Source organism: Vipera berus, assembly GCF_964194415.1.
Source record: "Vipera berus genome assembly, chromosome: 2".
In the NCBI taxonomy this organism is placed as follows: Eukaryota; Metazoa; Chordata; class Lepidosauria; order Squamata; family Viperidae; genus Vipera; species Vipera berus.
This window is the reverse complement of record NC_138203.1, coordinates 208,543,445-208,559,742: the sequence shown is the minus strand read 5'-3', so window position 1 is coordinate 208,559,742 and position 16,298 is coordinate 208,543,445. Positions and strand designations below refer to the sequence as shown.

The following is a 16,298-nucleotide window of genomic DNA, read 5'->3' as shown; positions in this document are numbered from 1 at the left end:
TGGAACATATTACTGTTTCACACCAGGCAAGCACTGACAACTGCTTTTATTATCCTTTGCAAAGGATTAAGGATAGTAATAAATAGTAACACTCCAACATGACTTTCCCTTCCAGTTATCTATGATCTGCTCCTGCTGAGTTGGTAGCAATAGGAGGGATAGTGTAAATCATCTAGCATGGCTTAATTTCCTGCTCCCTGTTAGCTCTGAGAAGTGTGTGTGTGTGTGTGTGTATGTGTGTGTGTGTGTGTCTACGTGCATGTATGCTTGTCTTGCATAGGCTAGGCTGGCCAGCCAAATCTTGTTATTAGAGTTATCAGAACAGACAATTAAACAACTCAAGAATATTCAGCCACTGCATTTGCTCATGCATTCCACAACTGCTTGCCATACCACGTCTTTGCTGGCTGGGTTGATACAGCTCTTGGTCAGACTTAAACAAGCTATGGCTTGTTTCATCATAGTGTTGAAGGAAAAGTCTTCATCATGGTTCAGTCCAAGCCAGGGATAAACAACATGGCGACTGCTTTAGAAAGAAGGTTGCAGTTTATTGAAGAGGAGAGCCAGACAGATGGCTCTGGAAAAAAGAGAGTGACCACATGTAGGGAGTGGGTTTTTATACCCTCTGGGGCTCTTGAAGTTGTTTCCTGTTCCTGTTTGAGGCTTCGTATTTCCTGTGTCAGGTGTTTTGACCTGTGTCCCTTTGGCATCTGTGGGTTAATCCTATTATGTTCTGTCTTAGAGTTTGGGTGAGGTATGTAGGTTTTAGGTGTCTTTGTCTTCTTAATCTTCTAGCTTCAACTTTTCTGAACGGTTTACATCTACATTTCTATAGAGCTGATTTCTGCTTGGGTGAGGGAGACTTGGGGCTATTAAGAAAAACTGGGCATGCTTTTCTGCCTCTTTAAGATCCTTTGAGGAAATATATTTTTCTGTCCTTTTAATATTTCCTTCTCTGGGGGCTTACTTCCCACAATAGTTTATTGGAAAAGTCACCTACCCGTTGAGACTGCAAAATGCACAATGCAAACCACAATAGCTAAGTTCACATAATCAAACTTTATGGCTTAAGGATGTAAATCCCTAACTTTTGTTATTGGTGAGTACATTTGGAATATTTAGTTCTAGACACTCTTAGAACGTGGTTGCTAAGGGGTTACCTATTCCCCAAATAGCTTTAGAGGAGTTATATCCAGTTAAAAAAATAAATTGCTTGTCTCTTCTATCCTCTGTCCTGTAGGATTCCCCGCACCGTTTATAATTGCTCTTTTTTCCAGGGTTGATGAGTAATGTTCCAGGCCAAGGATAGTAAAGAGTCACAATGTAAGATGGGAGCTATATAAATCTAATAAATAAATAAGCACTGAGCTGACGCCACATAATATTTCTGTTTTTTAAGAATGCCTGCAGGATTGCTGAGTACATTTCTTTATTATTTATTTTTTTCTTCTTCTTGCCTTGTCAGTAATTTTTGTTTTTCTTTTTTATTGTAATTTGTAGTGATTTATTTTATATGTAATATCTTTTGAATTTTTTTTAAAAATCAGTAAAAATAAAGAATGCCTACAGGATTTGTTGGAGGTTGGCATTTTGCGTTGCAGCATGCCAGCTTCCCATATTTAATATAGAATTTTTTTTTTTACCTTAAAGGCAGGTGGGACAAAGAGTCCTGTGAATTCTGTGGGAGATGAGTTTATAGGCAGGTGAGATAAAAACTGCATTCCGGGACTGAGGCAAAGCCTGTTTTGGATAACGCTGCACTTTCCCTGAAAAATTCATTCAGTTTGGGAGTGTCCCTTGATTTTCAGGGCTCAATGGATTAGCGGGTGGAAACCATAGAGAGAAGCATAATTTCACCCTCATGCCAGCTCCTTGTAGTTCTATGTCTAGTAGGTTAAATGTAACTCTTCCTGAAATCACTGTACCTGGCAACTTCTCCATGCCTTGCTTTCTCCCGGGCCTGAGGCAGTTTTTAAATAAATAAATACCATAATGTAATATGACATAAATCTCCCATCTTGATTACTGCAAGTCCTAGGTGCGACTCTCCTCGAAAAGCATCTGGAACAAAATGCAGCAGTTAGCTTGTGCAAAGTAGAGAAATCAAATGATGTCTGAACAGGAAGATCCGACACTGGCTGCCAACTGATCACCAGATAAAATCTAAAGTCTGAGTGCTGACTTTTAAACGTCTAAAGGCAGGAGCATCTGGGGAGAAGCTCTCTTGCTATGTGAACCTGTCCAAGTTGCTTAAATCAGCAGGAGAGGCCCTTAGGAAAATGTCCCCACGGCCACAAAGATCTCCATCCAGTATGTTGAAGAGGAACTTGTGTAAAGTCACAAGCTATGGAACCTTCTCCCCCAAAGGTACTTTTGACCGTCACTTGCCCCATGCTTAAAAAAGTGGCAAAGACCTAATTGTTTAGTTAACTTTAGTTATACTGAGTTTATTTACATGTTTTATAATTTGCATTTTGCTTAATTATGCTAACTTCCCTTCGGTATCTGCATAAGCAGAAAAACAGGCTGCGTATTTCATCAGGAGAATGAGGATGTCCACCCAGCAAGGGAACTGTTTGCAATGTTTAATAATGCATGTAGAGAGAGGCCCATGTCTGAAATCAATTCAGCGAATCAATTAATAGGAATATGTTTTCATATTCGCAGGGATTATAACATGCATTAACTATTTGAAATCCTCACATCAATAAGTATTATTTTGTATTCTCATACCAAGGGTGCAAGTAAACAAGTGCAGTATATTGTAGCTCATCTTTCCATCGAAACAAGGTGGTGTTAAAAATAAGAACAAACAAAAGCAAATAGTTGAAATACAATTAAAATGCACATAGAAATGCTGTTCAGGACCTCAGCGTACAACCATCTGTTTAATGACCGTTTGAAGGTACAGCGACACTGAAAAAAGTGACATAACTATTTTTCATACGACCGTTAACAGAATTCCTGTGGTCATGTGATCAAATTTCAGGTGCTTGGCGACTGGTTCATACTTATGACAGTAGCAGTGTCCCAGGGTCATGTGATCACCTTTTGTGACCTTCTGACCCACAAAATCCATGGGGAAGCCAGATTCACTTGACAACTGTGTTACTAACGTAAGAACTGCAGTGATTCCCATAACAACTGGGGCAAGAAAAGTCATTAAAAACACACTTAACAGCCGTCTTGCTTAGCAACCGATATTCTGGGCTCAGTTCTGATTGTAAGTCAAGGACTACCCATACCCAAGGTGCAAAAGCAAACAAAACCATGGTCTGACTGAAGGAGAAAAATGTAATTCCTCTTCGGATGTTACCAAGAGAAGGGAGAGAAATGCACCTTCTATTATCGCAGGATTGCTCAACCTTGGCAAGTTTAAGAATTGTGGGAATTGAGGCCCACACCTCTTAGAACTGCCAAGGTTGAGAAACACTATTCTATGAGAAGGGATTCCTAGCTTAGGTGTGACCAGATGGATGGGTTGGCTGGATGCAAAATTGTAATCAGCATAATTATCTGGAACTTTAGCTAAGGGGTTAACTTTACAATCTGCTCTTCAGTATGGTAATAGATAAAGCCTGACTCTGATGATTGCACAGAGACAGCCATGCCCAGGGAGGGGGGGAGGGGGAAGGAGGGTGGTGGTGTATTTTGATGGAATTGATTTGCCTTTGCCTCCTCCAGGATATGCTTCCATGTCACGCCTGCAGTCCTAGATTTTGTGATGGTCACTTCTAGGTATACCACCGGTCTGATCTTGTCCAAGGTTTTTTTTTTCCAAGATCAGCCAAGGTTGACTTCTTGCGGCCACCAGCCCTGGTCATAAATTGGCTGCAGAAATTGATACTATGCACAGAAAGTTGGGAAAGTCATCTTCACAGAGATCATAGGACCACTCATAACCATTCGTTTACTGACCATTTGAAGTTACAATGGCACTGGGGGAGGGGAAATGACTGGTTTTCACACTTTTGTGGCACCCTCATGGTCATGTGATCAAAATGTGGTCATTTGGCAACTGGCGTGTATTCACGACAGTTGCACTGTCCGGGCATCATGTGATCACTATTTGTAACCCAGCCGTTTTCCGACAAGCAAAGTCAACAGGGGAAGCCAGGTTTACATAATGACCGCATTATGCAAACCTGATTCACTCAACAACTGCAATGATTTGCTTAACAACTGTGGCAAAAAGGTCATAAAATGAGGAAAAATTCACTTAACAACTGTCTTGCTTAGCAACTGAAATTTTGGGCTCCACTGTGGTTGTAAATCAAGGACCATGTATTTGGTACAGTACATGGTAGAACTTCTCTATAATTCCAAGGAATGCTGTGCTTCAAATTAGAATCTGGAAAAAAAATACTCTCCTATAACTTTTCACATAATACGTCCATTGACATGTTTTCCCCACACTGGTAAAGATCCCCCTGAGATAGGCAGTCAGCTTGTCTGGTGTATGGGTCAATAAAATTGCACTCCCAACAATGGAAACGACATTGAAATGCACCAAGGACAAGCTATGGATGTAATTTATGATGTTTCTTCTCATCTGAAAGCCCTCTAGTCATGATAGCTGACTGATTATTTAATCATTTGTCCCACACAAATAGTTAAAAAAAGTCTCCATCGCCTAAATTCTTATATTGACAAGGCAGGTGTCTGCTCTTGAAAATAACATTTCAAGTGCCCGCTTCCTGTTTTAATCATTTTGACTTAGGCAGTTTGTGAAGTTTCTGTTCTTGCAATTTCAGTCTACATCTTGCAGTTCACTTAACCATTTCCTCTACTATCATTGACTAAAAAAAAAGGGGTGGGGAGCAGCTCTGGTGTTTTATGACCTACCATCTTTCAACCGGTTGGGTAGCTACCTAAGAGTTCTGGGCTCCTATAACTTGAATCACCTTTGTAGAAGAGGGAAATTATGCAGATGTTACGAGTTGGGCGTGCTGCACCTGCTGAACTTGCTCTTCTGTACAGCTGCTAAAGGCAGTTTTTTCCATTCAGCTATTTAAAATGACTCCTACTTTTTCCCTTTTTACTGAAATTTCCTTTTGCTCTGTTCAGTTCCTGCTTCAGCTGCCATTAGTCTTTTGCTCATTCTTGTTTGCAGAAAAAGAGCAACTGAAGAGAAAGTCAAGCAAAGCTACTATGTGGACTACAGAATTATAGAAACTAATTGTTATTGACTGTTTTTTAAATATAAACCCAGACAACATGCTGTTTACCAAATATTAAGGTGATTATGTTAAAAAATCATATATTCATATACATGTATGTATGTATGTATGTATGTATGCAGGGCTTTTTTTCTCATAGAACGCTCAGAATGGAGTTCCGGCACCTTTTTTGGATGGAACCTTGTAGGGTAGGCAAGGCGGGTTGTATGACGTGTGAGTTCCGGCACCTTTTTCTTTTACAAAAAAAGCATTGTATGTATGTATGTATAATACTTTGACCCTCTGTATTTCCCCATACCATAGGCAAGGCGGGTTGTATGACGTGTGAGTTCCGGCACCTTTTTCTTTTACAAAAAAAGCATTGTATGTATGTATGTATAATACTTTGACCCTCTGTATTTCCCCATACCATAGGCAAGGCGGGTTGTATGACGTGTGAGTTCCGGCACCTTTTTCTTTTACAAAAAAAGCATTGTATGTATGTATGTATAATACTTTGACCCTCTGTATTTCCCCATACCATAGGCAAGGCGGGTTGTATGACGTGTGAGTTCCGGCACCTTTTTCTTTTACAAAAAAAGCACTGTATGTATGTATGTATGATACTTTGACCCTCTGTATTTCCCTATAGCAACCAAGTTCACAGAAAGAATAGCAGAAGCTTGTAACCAACTTCCAGCAGAGGTAGTGGGTCAATCATCAGTAACTGAGTTTAAACATGATTAGGACAACAGAATAACAGAGTCAGAAGGAACCTTGGAGGTCTTCTAGTCCAACCCCCTGCTCAAGCAGGAGACCCTATTGTGGCTGTCCAGTCTCTTCTTAAAAGCCTCCAGTGATGGAGCATCCACAGTTTTTGAAGGCAAGGTGTTCACTGGTTAATTGTTCTGTCAGGAAATTTCTCCTTAGTTCTAGGTTGCTTCTCTCCTTGACTAGTTTCCATCCGTTGCTTCTTGTCCTGCTTTCAGGTGCTTTGGAGAATAGCTTGACTCCCTCTTCTTTGTGGCAACCCCTGAGATATTGGAACACTGCTATCATGTCAACCCTCGTTCTTCTTTTCACTAGACTAGATATATCCATATATATAACCCTAACCCTAATCATCTTTCTGGCTCTTCTCTAGACTCTTTCCAGAGTCTCAACATCTTTTTTTATATTGTGGTGACCAAAACTGGATGCAGTAGTCTAAATGTGGTCTTACCAAGGCATTAAAGAGCGGTACTAACACTTCACCTGTTAATGGGGAGTGTTTATCCCAATAGGATAAACACATATCCATCATGAGATAAAAATAAAAAAGTAAAATATAAAAACAATAATTTAAATAAATACATACATACATAAATTTAAAATAAAACAAAACAAATAAAATCAAGGGGCAGACATGACGGACCACTAGGTCTTTTTCTACTGTAGGTTTTCTGTTTCTAAGGTAGCTTGAGCTACCAGAGAAGACTTGGCCCAAAGTTACCCAGAGAACTGCCATGGATGAGGGTGGACTAGAATTTTGATATTCCCATTCAACACTTCAGCTACTAGACCACACTGACACAGTGGGTCGAATGCATAGCCCAGGTGGCCCTGAGTGAAGATAGTATTAAATTAGGTAAAGGTAAAGGTTCCCCCGCACATGTGTGCTAGTCGTTTCTGACTCTAGGGGCCGGTGCTCATCTCCGTTTCAAAGCCGAAGAGCCAGCGCTTGTCCGAGGACGTCTCCGTGGTCATGTGGCTGGCATGACTGGATGCCAAAGACGCACGGAACGCTGTTACCTTCCCACCTTAGTGGTCCCTATTTTTCTACTTGCATTTTTTACGTGCTTTCGAACTGCTAGGATGGCAGATGCACCCGCCAAACTGCCGACCTTCAGATCGACAAGCTCAGTGTCCTAACCCACTGAGCCACCGCGTCCCCTAGTATTAAATTAGAGGGGAATAATTTGTTCTAAATCAGATTAAATTGCGCTTCCATTTTTAGCCACCAGGTGGGGTATCCTATTCCACAGGGGTTCATTCTAATTCCACAGCACTTGAGCAGCTGTTCCAACTGCTTTAGCTCATCCCTGTGGCATCTTTTGCCACATAGTTCAGGAAGGGAATAGACACCTTTGCAACTTTGCCTACTCCATTAAGGCACATATCTTTGTTAAGGGGGCATCATTGCTCCCAATCCACAAAGCTTGCTTAGACTGCATTCAATTCCCAAAACCGGAATAATCCAAAGTTAGCTGAGCTAACTCTTGCCATTTGTCTTCTTCAGTTTGTACTTGGTGTTCTTTTATTTTCAGCAAGAGAGTCTTGCCTTCCTCACTTCCTGCCATTCAGACAGCCTTTGAAATATTTTAATTTCTTCTATTCTGACATTTCTCACCATATCTTCAGCATTTAATTTAAATCGACGGGCACACCAATTCTGAACCATTTGATTGCTCCATAACAATAGCACTCCTACAGAAGCTATGGCAAAACAACCTAAAAAAATAACAAAACATAAAAGTGTGTAGGTACATAGATCCTATTCATTTTGAGTAGAATCATCAAAATTGGCAAGCAGATTGAAATCTCTCTCTCTCTCTCTCTCTCTCTCTCTCTCTCTCTCTCTCTCTCTCTCTCTCTCTCTCTCTGCAATATATCAACACTCTAAATATAATGTAATACCTCCAGACATTTAAAGATCTGTTAAATGTAGATAATTTAAGAGTTTCCTTTTTCGTAGCCAGAAGCAACTCCTTTGTACCTTTCGCTGGGATTTTTCCCGGGCGAGACTTCCCTATCCTTCTTGATGAAGGAAGTTCCTTAAAGGGTGAAATCTTATCTTGCCTGCTCCTCCCACCCCTCTTTAAATGGCAACAATTTACAAACAAAGCTGCTGTAATTGAAGTCAGTAACCACAACACTGCTTTCTCCAGAACACCCGCCCTATCAACCTCTGACGTTGATGATGATCGTATTGCAGGGAATACTAGGCTGGGCTGAGAGATGAAAAGACCACAGTGCTAAGGAACCACCGCCACAAGGGTGGGCCTGGGCGGTATAGTCAAGCCCAGGAAACCCACAAGTCCATTTCCAGTGTTCTGAAGGTGGATATCGTTGAGCTAAGATGGAAGGAAGTAGCTGTGTGCAGAATGGTGCACACTGGCAGATTCTGCCTTGTAGCCCTCATTGTTGAGACGGTGCCGTTTCTGCTCAGACAGCCAGTACTTGCTATCCTCATTAGACAGATCAGGGGGAGCATAATACAGGCTTAGCTGATGGTGGCTCAGTTTAAATTGAATGCTAGACTGATTGCAACCTGTTTCAAATAAACCTAACACTGGAAATGCAACATATCACGCATTAAGTACCAAATCACGATTTATAAACTGCGATAACTGGCAAACACGAGGGCTGTGTGTGATTTGTAATGATGGAGACGATGCACTTCAAAACTTGCCAGAATGTAAGGCACCTCTCTGCTGCTGTTTGAAGCAGTCAGGCATCCTTCGGGCTTCCATGGGATCTTGAAAAAGGGAAACTGAAAAAAAGAGCTGCTTTAGCAGGTTCACTTTAATGCGCCAGTTTGATCTAGTGGTTAAAGCACCAGGCTAGAAGTCAGGAGACTGTGAGTTCTAGTCCCGCCTTAGCCATGAAAGCTGACTAGGTGACCTTGGGCCAGTCTTTCTCTTTCTCTCTCTCTCAGCCCAACTCACCTCACAGGGTTGCTGTTGTGAGGAAAATAAGAGGAGGAAGATGTGATGGATATGTTCACCACCTTGAGTTATTTATAAATAAACAGGTGGGATATAAATTTGACTCTTATTAGCAGGTTCCTGCAATACACTACATCAGGGATCCTCAACCTTGGCAACTTTAAGACTTGTGGACTTCAACTCCCAGAATTCCTCAGCCAGCAAATCTGGCTGAGGAATTCTGGAAGTTGAAGTCCACAAGTCTTAAAGTTGCCAAGGTTGAGGATCCCTGCGCGACATCATGGCTTGGGTCCGGACTATCTAAGGGAACACCTGCTGCTGGCATCAACCTCCCATCGTCCTGTGCGCTCCCACAGGGAGGGGCTCCTCAGGGTACCGCCGGTTAAGGAATGCTGGCGGGTTATTCCCAGGGGGAGGGCGTTCTCTGTGGCTGCGCCGGCCCTATGGAACCAACTACCCACGGAACTTAGGATGGCCCCTGACCTTCGTTCATTTCGCCGGGACCTGAAAACCTGGCTCTTCGAGCTGTCTGGCCCAGACTGAGGGTTTTTTAATTTTTAATTGGATTTTAGATTTTAATTTTTAGGGCTTAAATTTAATTAATTGTTTGTTTAATTAATTGTTTAACTGATTTTAATTTTTGTACTTTATGTTTTAATTGCCTTGTAAACTGCCCTGAGTCCTATGGGAACAGGGCGGTATATAAACTCAATAAATAAATAAATAAATAAATCATAGAGTCTAGACCAGGGGTAGGCAACCTCGGCTCTTTTATGACTCATGGACTTCAACTCCCAGAATTCCTGAGTCAGCTATGCTAGACCTTACTAGTCACAGTAGTGGGTTCACAAAACATGCTTATCCAAATCATAACCGCAGCAGCAACAATAATAGGCACGCATTATGGCTTAGAAAACCTTTTCCTATATGCATTATCCTATGCTGTTTCCTGCTGGAATTTTGGTGCAAAGCTACAGCTAAAGGCAGAGAAGTTAACTTTGGTGAAAGGTTTCATCTAATATATAAAACAAGAGCTTTTGCAGGAAATTGTTAATGCCAATTTATATAACAGCAGTCATTGGAGTCCATAGGATGGGGAGACAAATGACAGCATCTGCACGATGAAGTCATCACACAAATTACCACTTAAATACCTGGGTCAAAAACAAGAAAGTATTTTTATTTAATTGTATTTATATACCGCCCTATTCCCTGAGGACTCAGGGCGGTTTACAGGGAATTAAAAATCCAAAATACAAAAATTAAGAACCAAATTAAAAAAGAAATTAAATTAACCCTGTAGTCAGTTAAAAAAGAACCCCAAATTAAAAATTCCTCCTCAGTCTGGGCCCGAGAGCTCGAAGAGCCAGGTCTTCAGGCCCCGGCGGAATGATCGGAGGTCGGGGGCAGTCCTCAGCTCCACCGGCAGCTGGTTCCAGAGGGCAGGCGCTCCCACAGAGAAGGCCCTATCCCTGGGTGTCACCCGCCGGCAATCTCTCACCGGCGGAACCCTGAGCAGACCCTCCCTGTGGGAGCGCACTGGGCGAAGGGCGTTTGATGCCGGCAGCAGGTGTTCCCTCAAATAACCCGGACCCAGGCCATGTAGGGCTTTATAGGTGATAACCAGCACCTTGAATTTCACCCGGAGGGCAACCGGAAGCCAATGCAGCTCGCGGAGTAGAGGTGTTACATGGGAGTATCGGGAAACCCCCATTACAACTCGCGCGGCCGCATTCTGCACCAGTTGAAGCCTCCGAGTGGTCTTCAAGGGCAGCCCCATGTAGAGAGCGTTACAGTAGTCCAAACGGGAGGTCACAAGCGCATGAGTGACTGTGCGTAGGGCGTCTCGGTCCAAATAGGGACGCAACTGGCGCACCAGGCGAACCTGTGCAAAAGCCCCCCTGGTCACGGCTCCTATATGATCTTCAAAATTGAGCCGTGAATCCAGGAGGACGCCTAAGTTGCGAGCCCTATCAACGGGGGGCAACACCTCACCCCCCATCGTTAGAGGTGGAATAACATGGTTAACCCGAGACGCCAATATGCAGAGCCACTCAGTCTTGGCGGGATTGAGACGAAGCCTGTTTCTCCCCATCCAGACCTGAACCGCCTCCAGGCACCGGGACATCACGGAGAGGGCATCACTGGGTTGGTTTGGGGTGGAAAGAAAAAGTTGGGTATCATCAGCGTACTGGTGATACCCCACCCCAAAACCACGAATGATCTCACCCAGCGGCTTCATGTAGATGTTGAACAGGAGAGGCGAGAGAACCGACCCCTGAGGAACTCCACAAACGAGAGACCTCGGGGCGGATCTCTGCCCTCCTGTCAACACCGACTGCGAGCGGCCCTGGAGGTAGGAGGAGAACCACCGTAAAACGGTGCCTCCCACTCCCAACCCCCTGAGACGTCGCAGCAGGATACCATGGTCGATGGTATCAAAAGCCGCTGAGAGATCTAATAGGACCAGGACAGAGGAGCAGCCCCTGTCCCTAGCCCTCCAGAGATCATTCACCAGTGCGACCAATGCCGTCTCCGTGCTGTGTCCGGGCCTGAAGTATGTAGTGACAACATTTGCATGACAATATCATTGTGCGTGACATCATTTTACTGTCACTGTGGTTTGCGGTAGATGCTGCTGCTAAGAACTTAATCTCAGGGGAATGTAATTTATTCATTAATATGGTTGCATTTGTACTCCATGTTTCTACCTGAAATGGCATGAAGAGAATGCAGAATAAATGAAAATAAAAAAGATAAAACCAATTGTTAGCATGCATTTTAAAATAATAATAATAATATCATTAAGACAAAAATAAAAACTTCTTCACAATGAACTTAATTATAAGGAACTGCAGTGACAAATCCGTTTAGTTTTCTTGCAACCATATTGGCTGCTGATTTACTGGTCTTTGTTTTTCCGAGTTCTTTTTTTTCAACTTTCCAGTTTGATTTTACACCCTCAGATGATCTCCCATCCAAGCGCTAACTAAAGTTTGGAGCGGGGGAGTGTGTGGGTGGGGGGGGAGATTAAGCTGAGGTGGTCTAGTGTGTTGTTAACTGCGAAGTCGTGTCCGACCCATCGCGACCCTATGGACAACATTCCTCCAGGCCTTCCTGTCCTCTACCATCTTCTGGAGTCCATTTGAGCTCACGCTCAGTGACTCCATCCAGCCACCTCATTCTCTGTCGTCCCCTTCTTCTATTGCCCTCGATCTTTCCCAGCATCAGGCTCTTCTCCAGTGAGTCCTTCCTTCTCATTAGGTGGCCAAAGTATTTGAGTTTTAGCTTCAGGATCTGGCCTTCTAAAGAGCAGTCAGGGTTGATCTCCTCTAGGACTGACCGGTTTGATCGCCTTGCAGTCCAAGGGACTTGCAGGAGTCTTCTCCAGCACCATAGTTCAAAGGCCTCAATTCTTTGGCGCTCAGCCTTTCTTATGGTCCAACTTTCACTGCCATACATTGCAACTGGGAAGACCATAGCCTTGACTATACGCACTTTTGTTGACAGGGTGATGTCTCTGCTTTTTAGTGTGCTGTCTAGATTTGCCATGGCTTTCCTCCCCAGGAGCAAGCGTCTTTTAATTTCTTGGCTACAGTCCCCATCTGCAGTGATCTTGGAGCCCAGGAAAATAAAATCTGTCACTACCTCCATTTCTTCCCCATCTATCTGCCAGGAATTGAGAGGGCCAGATGCCATGATCTTGGTTTTCTTAATGTTAAGTTTCAACCCAAGTTTTGCACTCTCCTTCTTCACCCGCAACAAGAGGCTCTTTAGTTCTTCTTCACTTTCTGCCATTACAGTGGTATCATCTGCGTATCTTAGGTTGTTGATATTTCTCCTGGCAATCTTAATTCCAACTTTTGATTCATCTAGCCCTGCCTTTCTCATGATGTGCTCTGCATATAAGTTAAATGCAGAGAATGCAGAATAAATGAAAATTAAAAAGATAAAACCAATTGTTAGCATGCATTTTAAAATAATAATAATAATAATAATAATAATAATAATAATAATAATAATAATAATAATAATAATAATAATAATAATAATAATATCATTAAGACAAAAATAAAAACTTCTTCACGTTGAACTTAATTATAAGGAACTGCAGTGACAAATCCGTTTAGTTTTCTTGCAACCATATTGGCTGCTGATGTACTGGTCTTTGTTTTTCCGAGTTCTTTTTTTTTCAACTTTCCAGTTCGATTTTACACCCTCAGATGATCTCCCCTCCAAGCGCTAACTAAAGTTTGGAGCGGGGGAGTGTGTGGGTGGGTGGGTGGGTGGGGGGAGATTAAGCCGAGGTGGTCTAGTACTAGTCGCAAATCAGGAGAAGTTCCCATCTGGGCAGCCGGATATCTTTTTTTTTCTTTTTTTCGAAAACGAAAGAAAGCACGGGAGATATTTAGAATAGGGGCTTTTCTTCTGATACTTACGGCGCTCGGCTGCCTGAGCGTGAAGTTTGAAGCAGGCTGTTTTCGAGTTCCGTTTCAGGGTCTTAGAGGAAGGCAGCGCGCGGAGATGGAGACCTCGCTGGCCGGCGGCGGCGGCGGCGGCGGCGGGTATTGCCGCTGCCGCCGGTGCCCTTGGTCTTAACCCTTTGACCCTCGCAGCGCTCCCTCCCAGCCACACAAGCGAAGAGGAATGGGCTGCAAGGGGAGTAAACCGGGCTGCTGTGAAGCCAGAAGGAAGGTAAGCGCGCGGGGCAGCGGCGGCAAAAGTTAGTCGGGGCTGCTGGACGTGGTGTGTCGGGGTGGGCTCGCACCCTGGGGTCTCTTGACAGCCCTGGTGGGTTCCAGCCCCGGAGAAGAACTGGGGGGAGAGGAGGGCATGTGGAGTCCCGTCCATCCGATTTCTTGCAAAACACACACACACACACACACACACTCACTCACTCACTCACACTTTCTAGTGCCAAGACTTCAATCAGTTCGCCAATCGGTGGCGACACACAAACACACACACACACACACACACATTCACTCACTCACTCACTCACTCACACACTTTCTAGTGCCAAGACTTCAATCAGTTCGCCAATCGGTGGCGGGAGGCGTCCGGGAAGGGGAAAAAGGAAGGAGCTGTTTAGCAACAAAAGCTCAGAACTTTGCGACCGCAGCGACAAGTGTGTGTGTGTGTGTGTGTGTGTGTGTGCGTGCGTGCGTGCGTGCGTGAACAACTTTAGCGGTTATTCAACTCTCTCCTTCGCCACCGCCCCAAAACCATGCAGTTGATCCGAACGATTTGCTGCTGGCCGATGTCCGGGAGGGACGCTGGGGAGTCGAACGGACCCTTCGCCCCTCGCAAACAAAGGGATCCCTCTTTTCTGGCTCTAATACGAGGGGGAGGGGGAGGCAGCAGCCGACGACGAGGTCGATTTTGGAAGAGGGGGGTTGATCGGAGATACGTTGCAGTCCAGTGAAGTTGACTTCTCACTTGTAGGGCTCGGGATGGGAACTTGCTCCGCCCCCCCCCAACAGGAAATCTGCGTGTCTCTACTTGGTCGCGTGTATGGGGGTCCGTTGCTCGTGACCACCCGTCCCCTCCCAGATTAACCTCCCACTAAGTCGCCTTTAATTCAGTAAAGGGTGGTTAAAAAAAACACCGGTTTAGAAACATCTTGGCTTATATCATAGACTGCATTCACATCCGGGGCTGTTCTATAAACTAGGATTTACAAATCACAGTGGCCGACTTGGTACTGGGCTGGAACCAGCAAACTTCACAATGTGCTAAAATGTACGCCTCCTTGGTTTCGTCTTTGCCATGTGATTAGTAAACCAGGATTTTGGCGAGTGGGGTGAATGGTGTGGACGTTTATGCCACAGTGAGAAACTTCATCCAAGATTTTCCAAATAGACTGTTAACCTAATGCAGGGAGGTGGCACTGGTTCTGAATTCAGTATCCAGTTAGTCCTATCTGCGTTTGCTGGATCTCTAGGAAAAGAAGTCACATCGGTATGTAATTTTCAACTGGAAAAATGAAAATAAAATCTATCTCAAATTGCATAAAAGGCAGTGCAAATTCCACTAACCATCTCCTTTGTTTTAAACAAGAAAGTTTCTACCAAGTTATTATCTTGTATTTAAAATGAAGCCTCCAACCACATTTCCAGGCAAATGGCAATGCCTGTAATTCCATCCTGCTTATTTTGGGGTCAGGATGTGTTTGTTTAGCTTGAGGATGCTAGCAAGAGCAGCTTGATGGAGTGGCAAGGTACTAACTTTTTATAGAAGTACTTATTTTGAATTTAATTTTTACTAGGAAAAGAGCTACGTTGTATAACATTTTTTGAATAAAGTTAGATAAAAAGGTTTGTGCAGCTTTTCCTTTTATTAATCAAATTCTTTAGCAACATACATTTGTGGGACATATTACAGGGGTGGTTAAAAAAAATGAACTATTCTGGGAATTACGCATTTTGAACATTGAATGATACATACATGGCAAACTCAAGTGTGAACTATTTGTGTAGTGTTAAGGCTTCAGGCTAGAAACTGGGAGACGGCGAGTCCTAGTCCTGCCTAAGCCACAAAGCCAGCTTGGTGAATTTGGACTATTTCACTCTCTCTGAGCCCTAGGAAGGAGGCAGTGGCAAACCACTTCTGCCAAACTTTGCAGGATTTGTCCGGACAGCCTCTAAAAATCAGACCTAATTAAATGGGAGGAAAAAAATTGATATACCATCTAATCTTCTGATTCTAAATTTTCACGAGACTCATGAAAAATAAAATGCATATAATCATGAAATCCATCCATGATTAAACCAATAAATAATAAACAAAACATCCATGTTTCCTTTCCAGTAACTCCTTCACCACTGAGCTGATTCTTTAGTACAGGTGGTCCTCGACTTACAGCAGTTCATTTAGTGACCATTCAAAGTTATGACAGCGCTGAAAAAAGTGGCGTGACCATTTTTCACACTTATGACCATTGCAGCATCCCCGGGGTCACATGATCGAATTTCAGACGCTTGGCAACTGACTCATATTTACGGCACTTGCAGTGTCCTGGGGTCACGTGATCCCCTTTTGCGACTTTCTGGCAAGCAAAGTCAATGGGGAAGCCAGATTCACTTAACAGCCGTGTTACTAACTTAACAACTACAGTGATTCACTTACAGTAACAACTGTGGCAAGAAAAGTTGTAAAATGCGGAAAACCTGACTTAACAAATGCCTCACTTAGCAACAGAAATGTTGGGCTCAATTGTGGTCATAAGTCCAACACTACCTGTACTTCTTTCGAGTGGGCCGTCAGAAATAAGGAGAGGAGAAAGAGGGAGGGAGGGAAGGAAGGAAGGAAGGAAGGAGAGAGGTTAAGTTACCAGGCGAGAAATCCAGGGATCTTGAGTTCTAGTCTTACCTTAGGCGTAAAGCCAAGTGGGTAACCTTGGGCCAGTCACACTCTCTCATCTCTAGGAAAA

General features: G+C 43.5%; 1 protein-coding gene across 1 annotated transcript in view; it reads left to right on the top strand.

Annotated features, from left to right (window-relative positions):
• The first annotated feature begins 13,403 nt into the window (after window positions 1–13,403).
• CCDC69 (coiled-coil domain containing 69) overlaps window positions 13,404–16,298 on the top strand; it is a 43,949-nt gene continuing 41,054 nt past the window's right edge. The window contains exon 1 of the mRNA XM_081321647.1: window positions 13,404–13,561. Coding sequence (XP_081177773.1) covers window positions 13,514–13,561 — 48 coding nt within the window. The 5' untranslated portion in view covers window positions 13,404–13,513. The remainder of the gene's footprint in view (window positions 13,562–16,298) is intronic.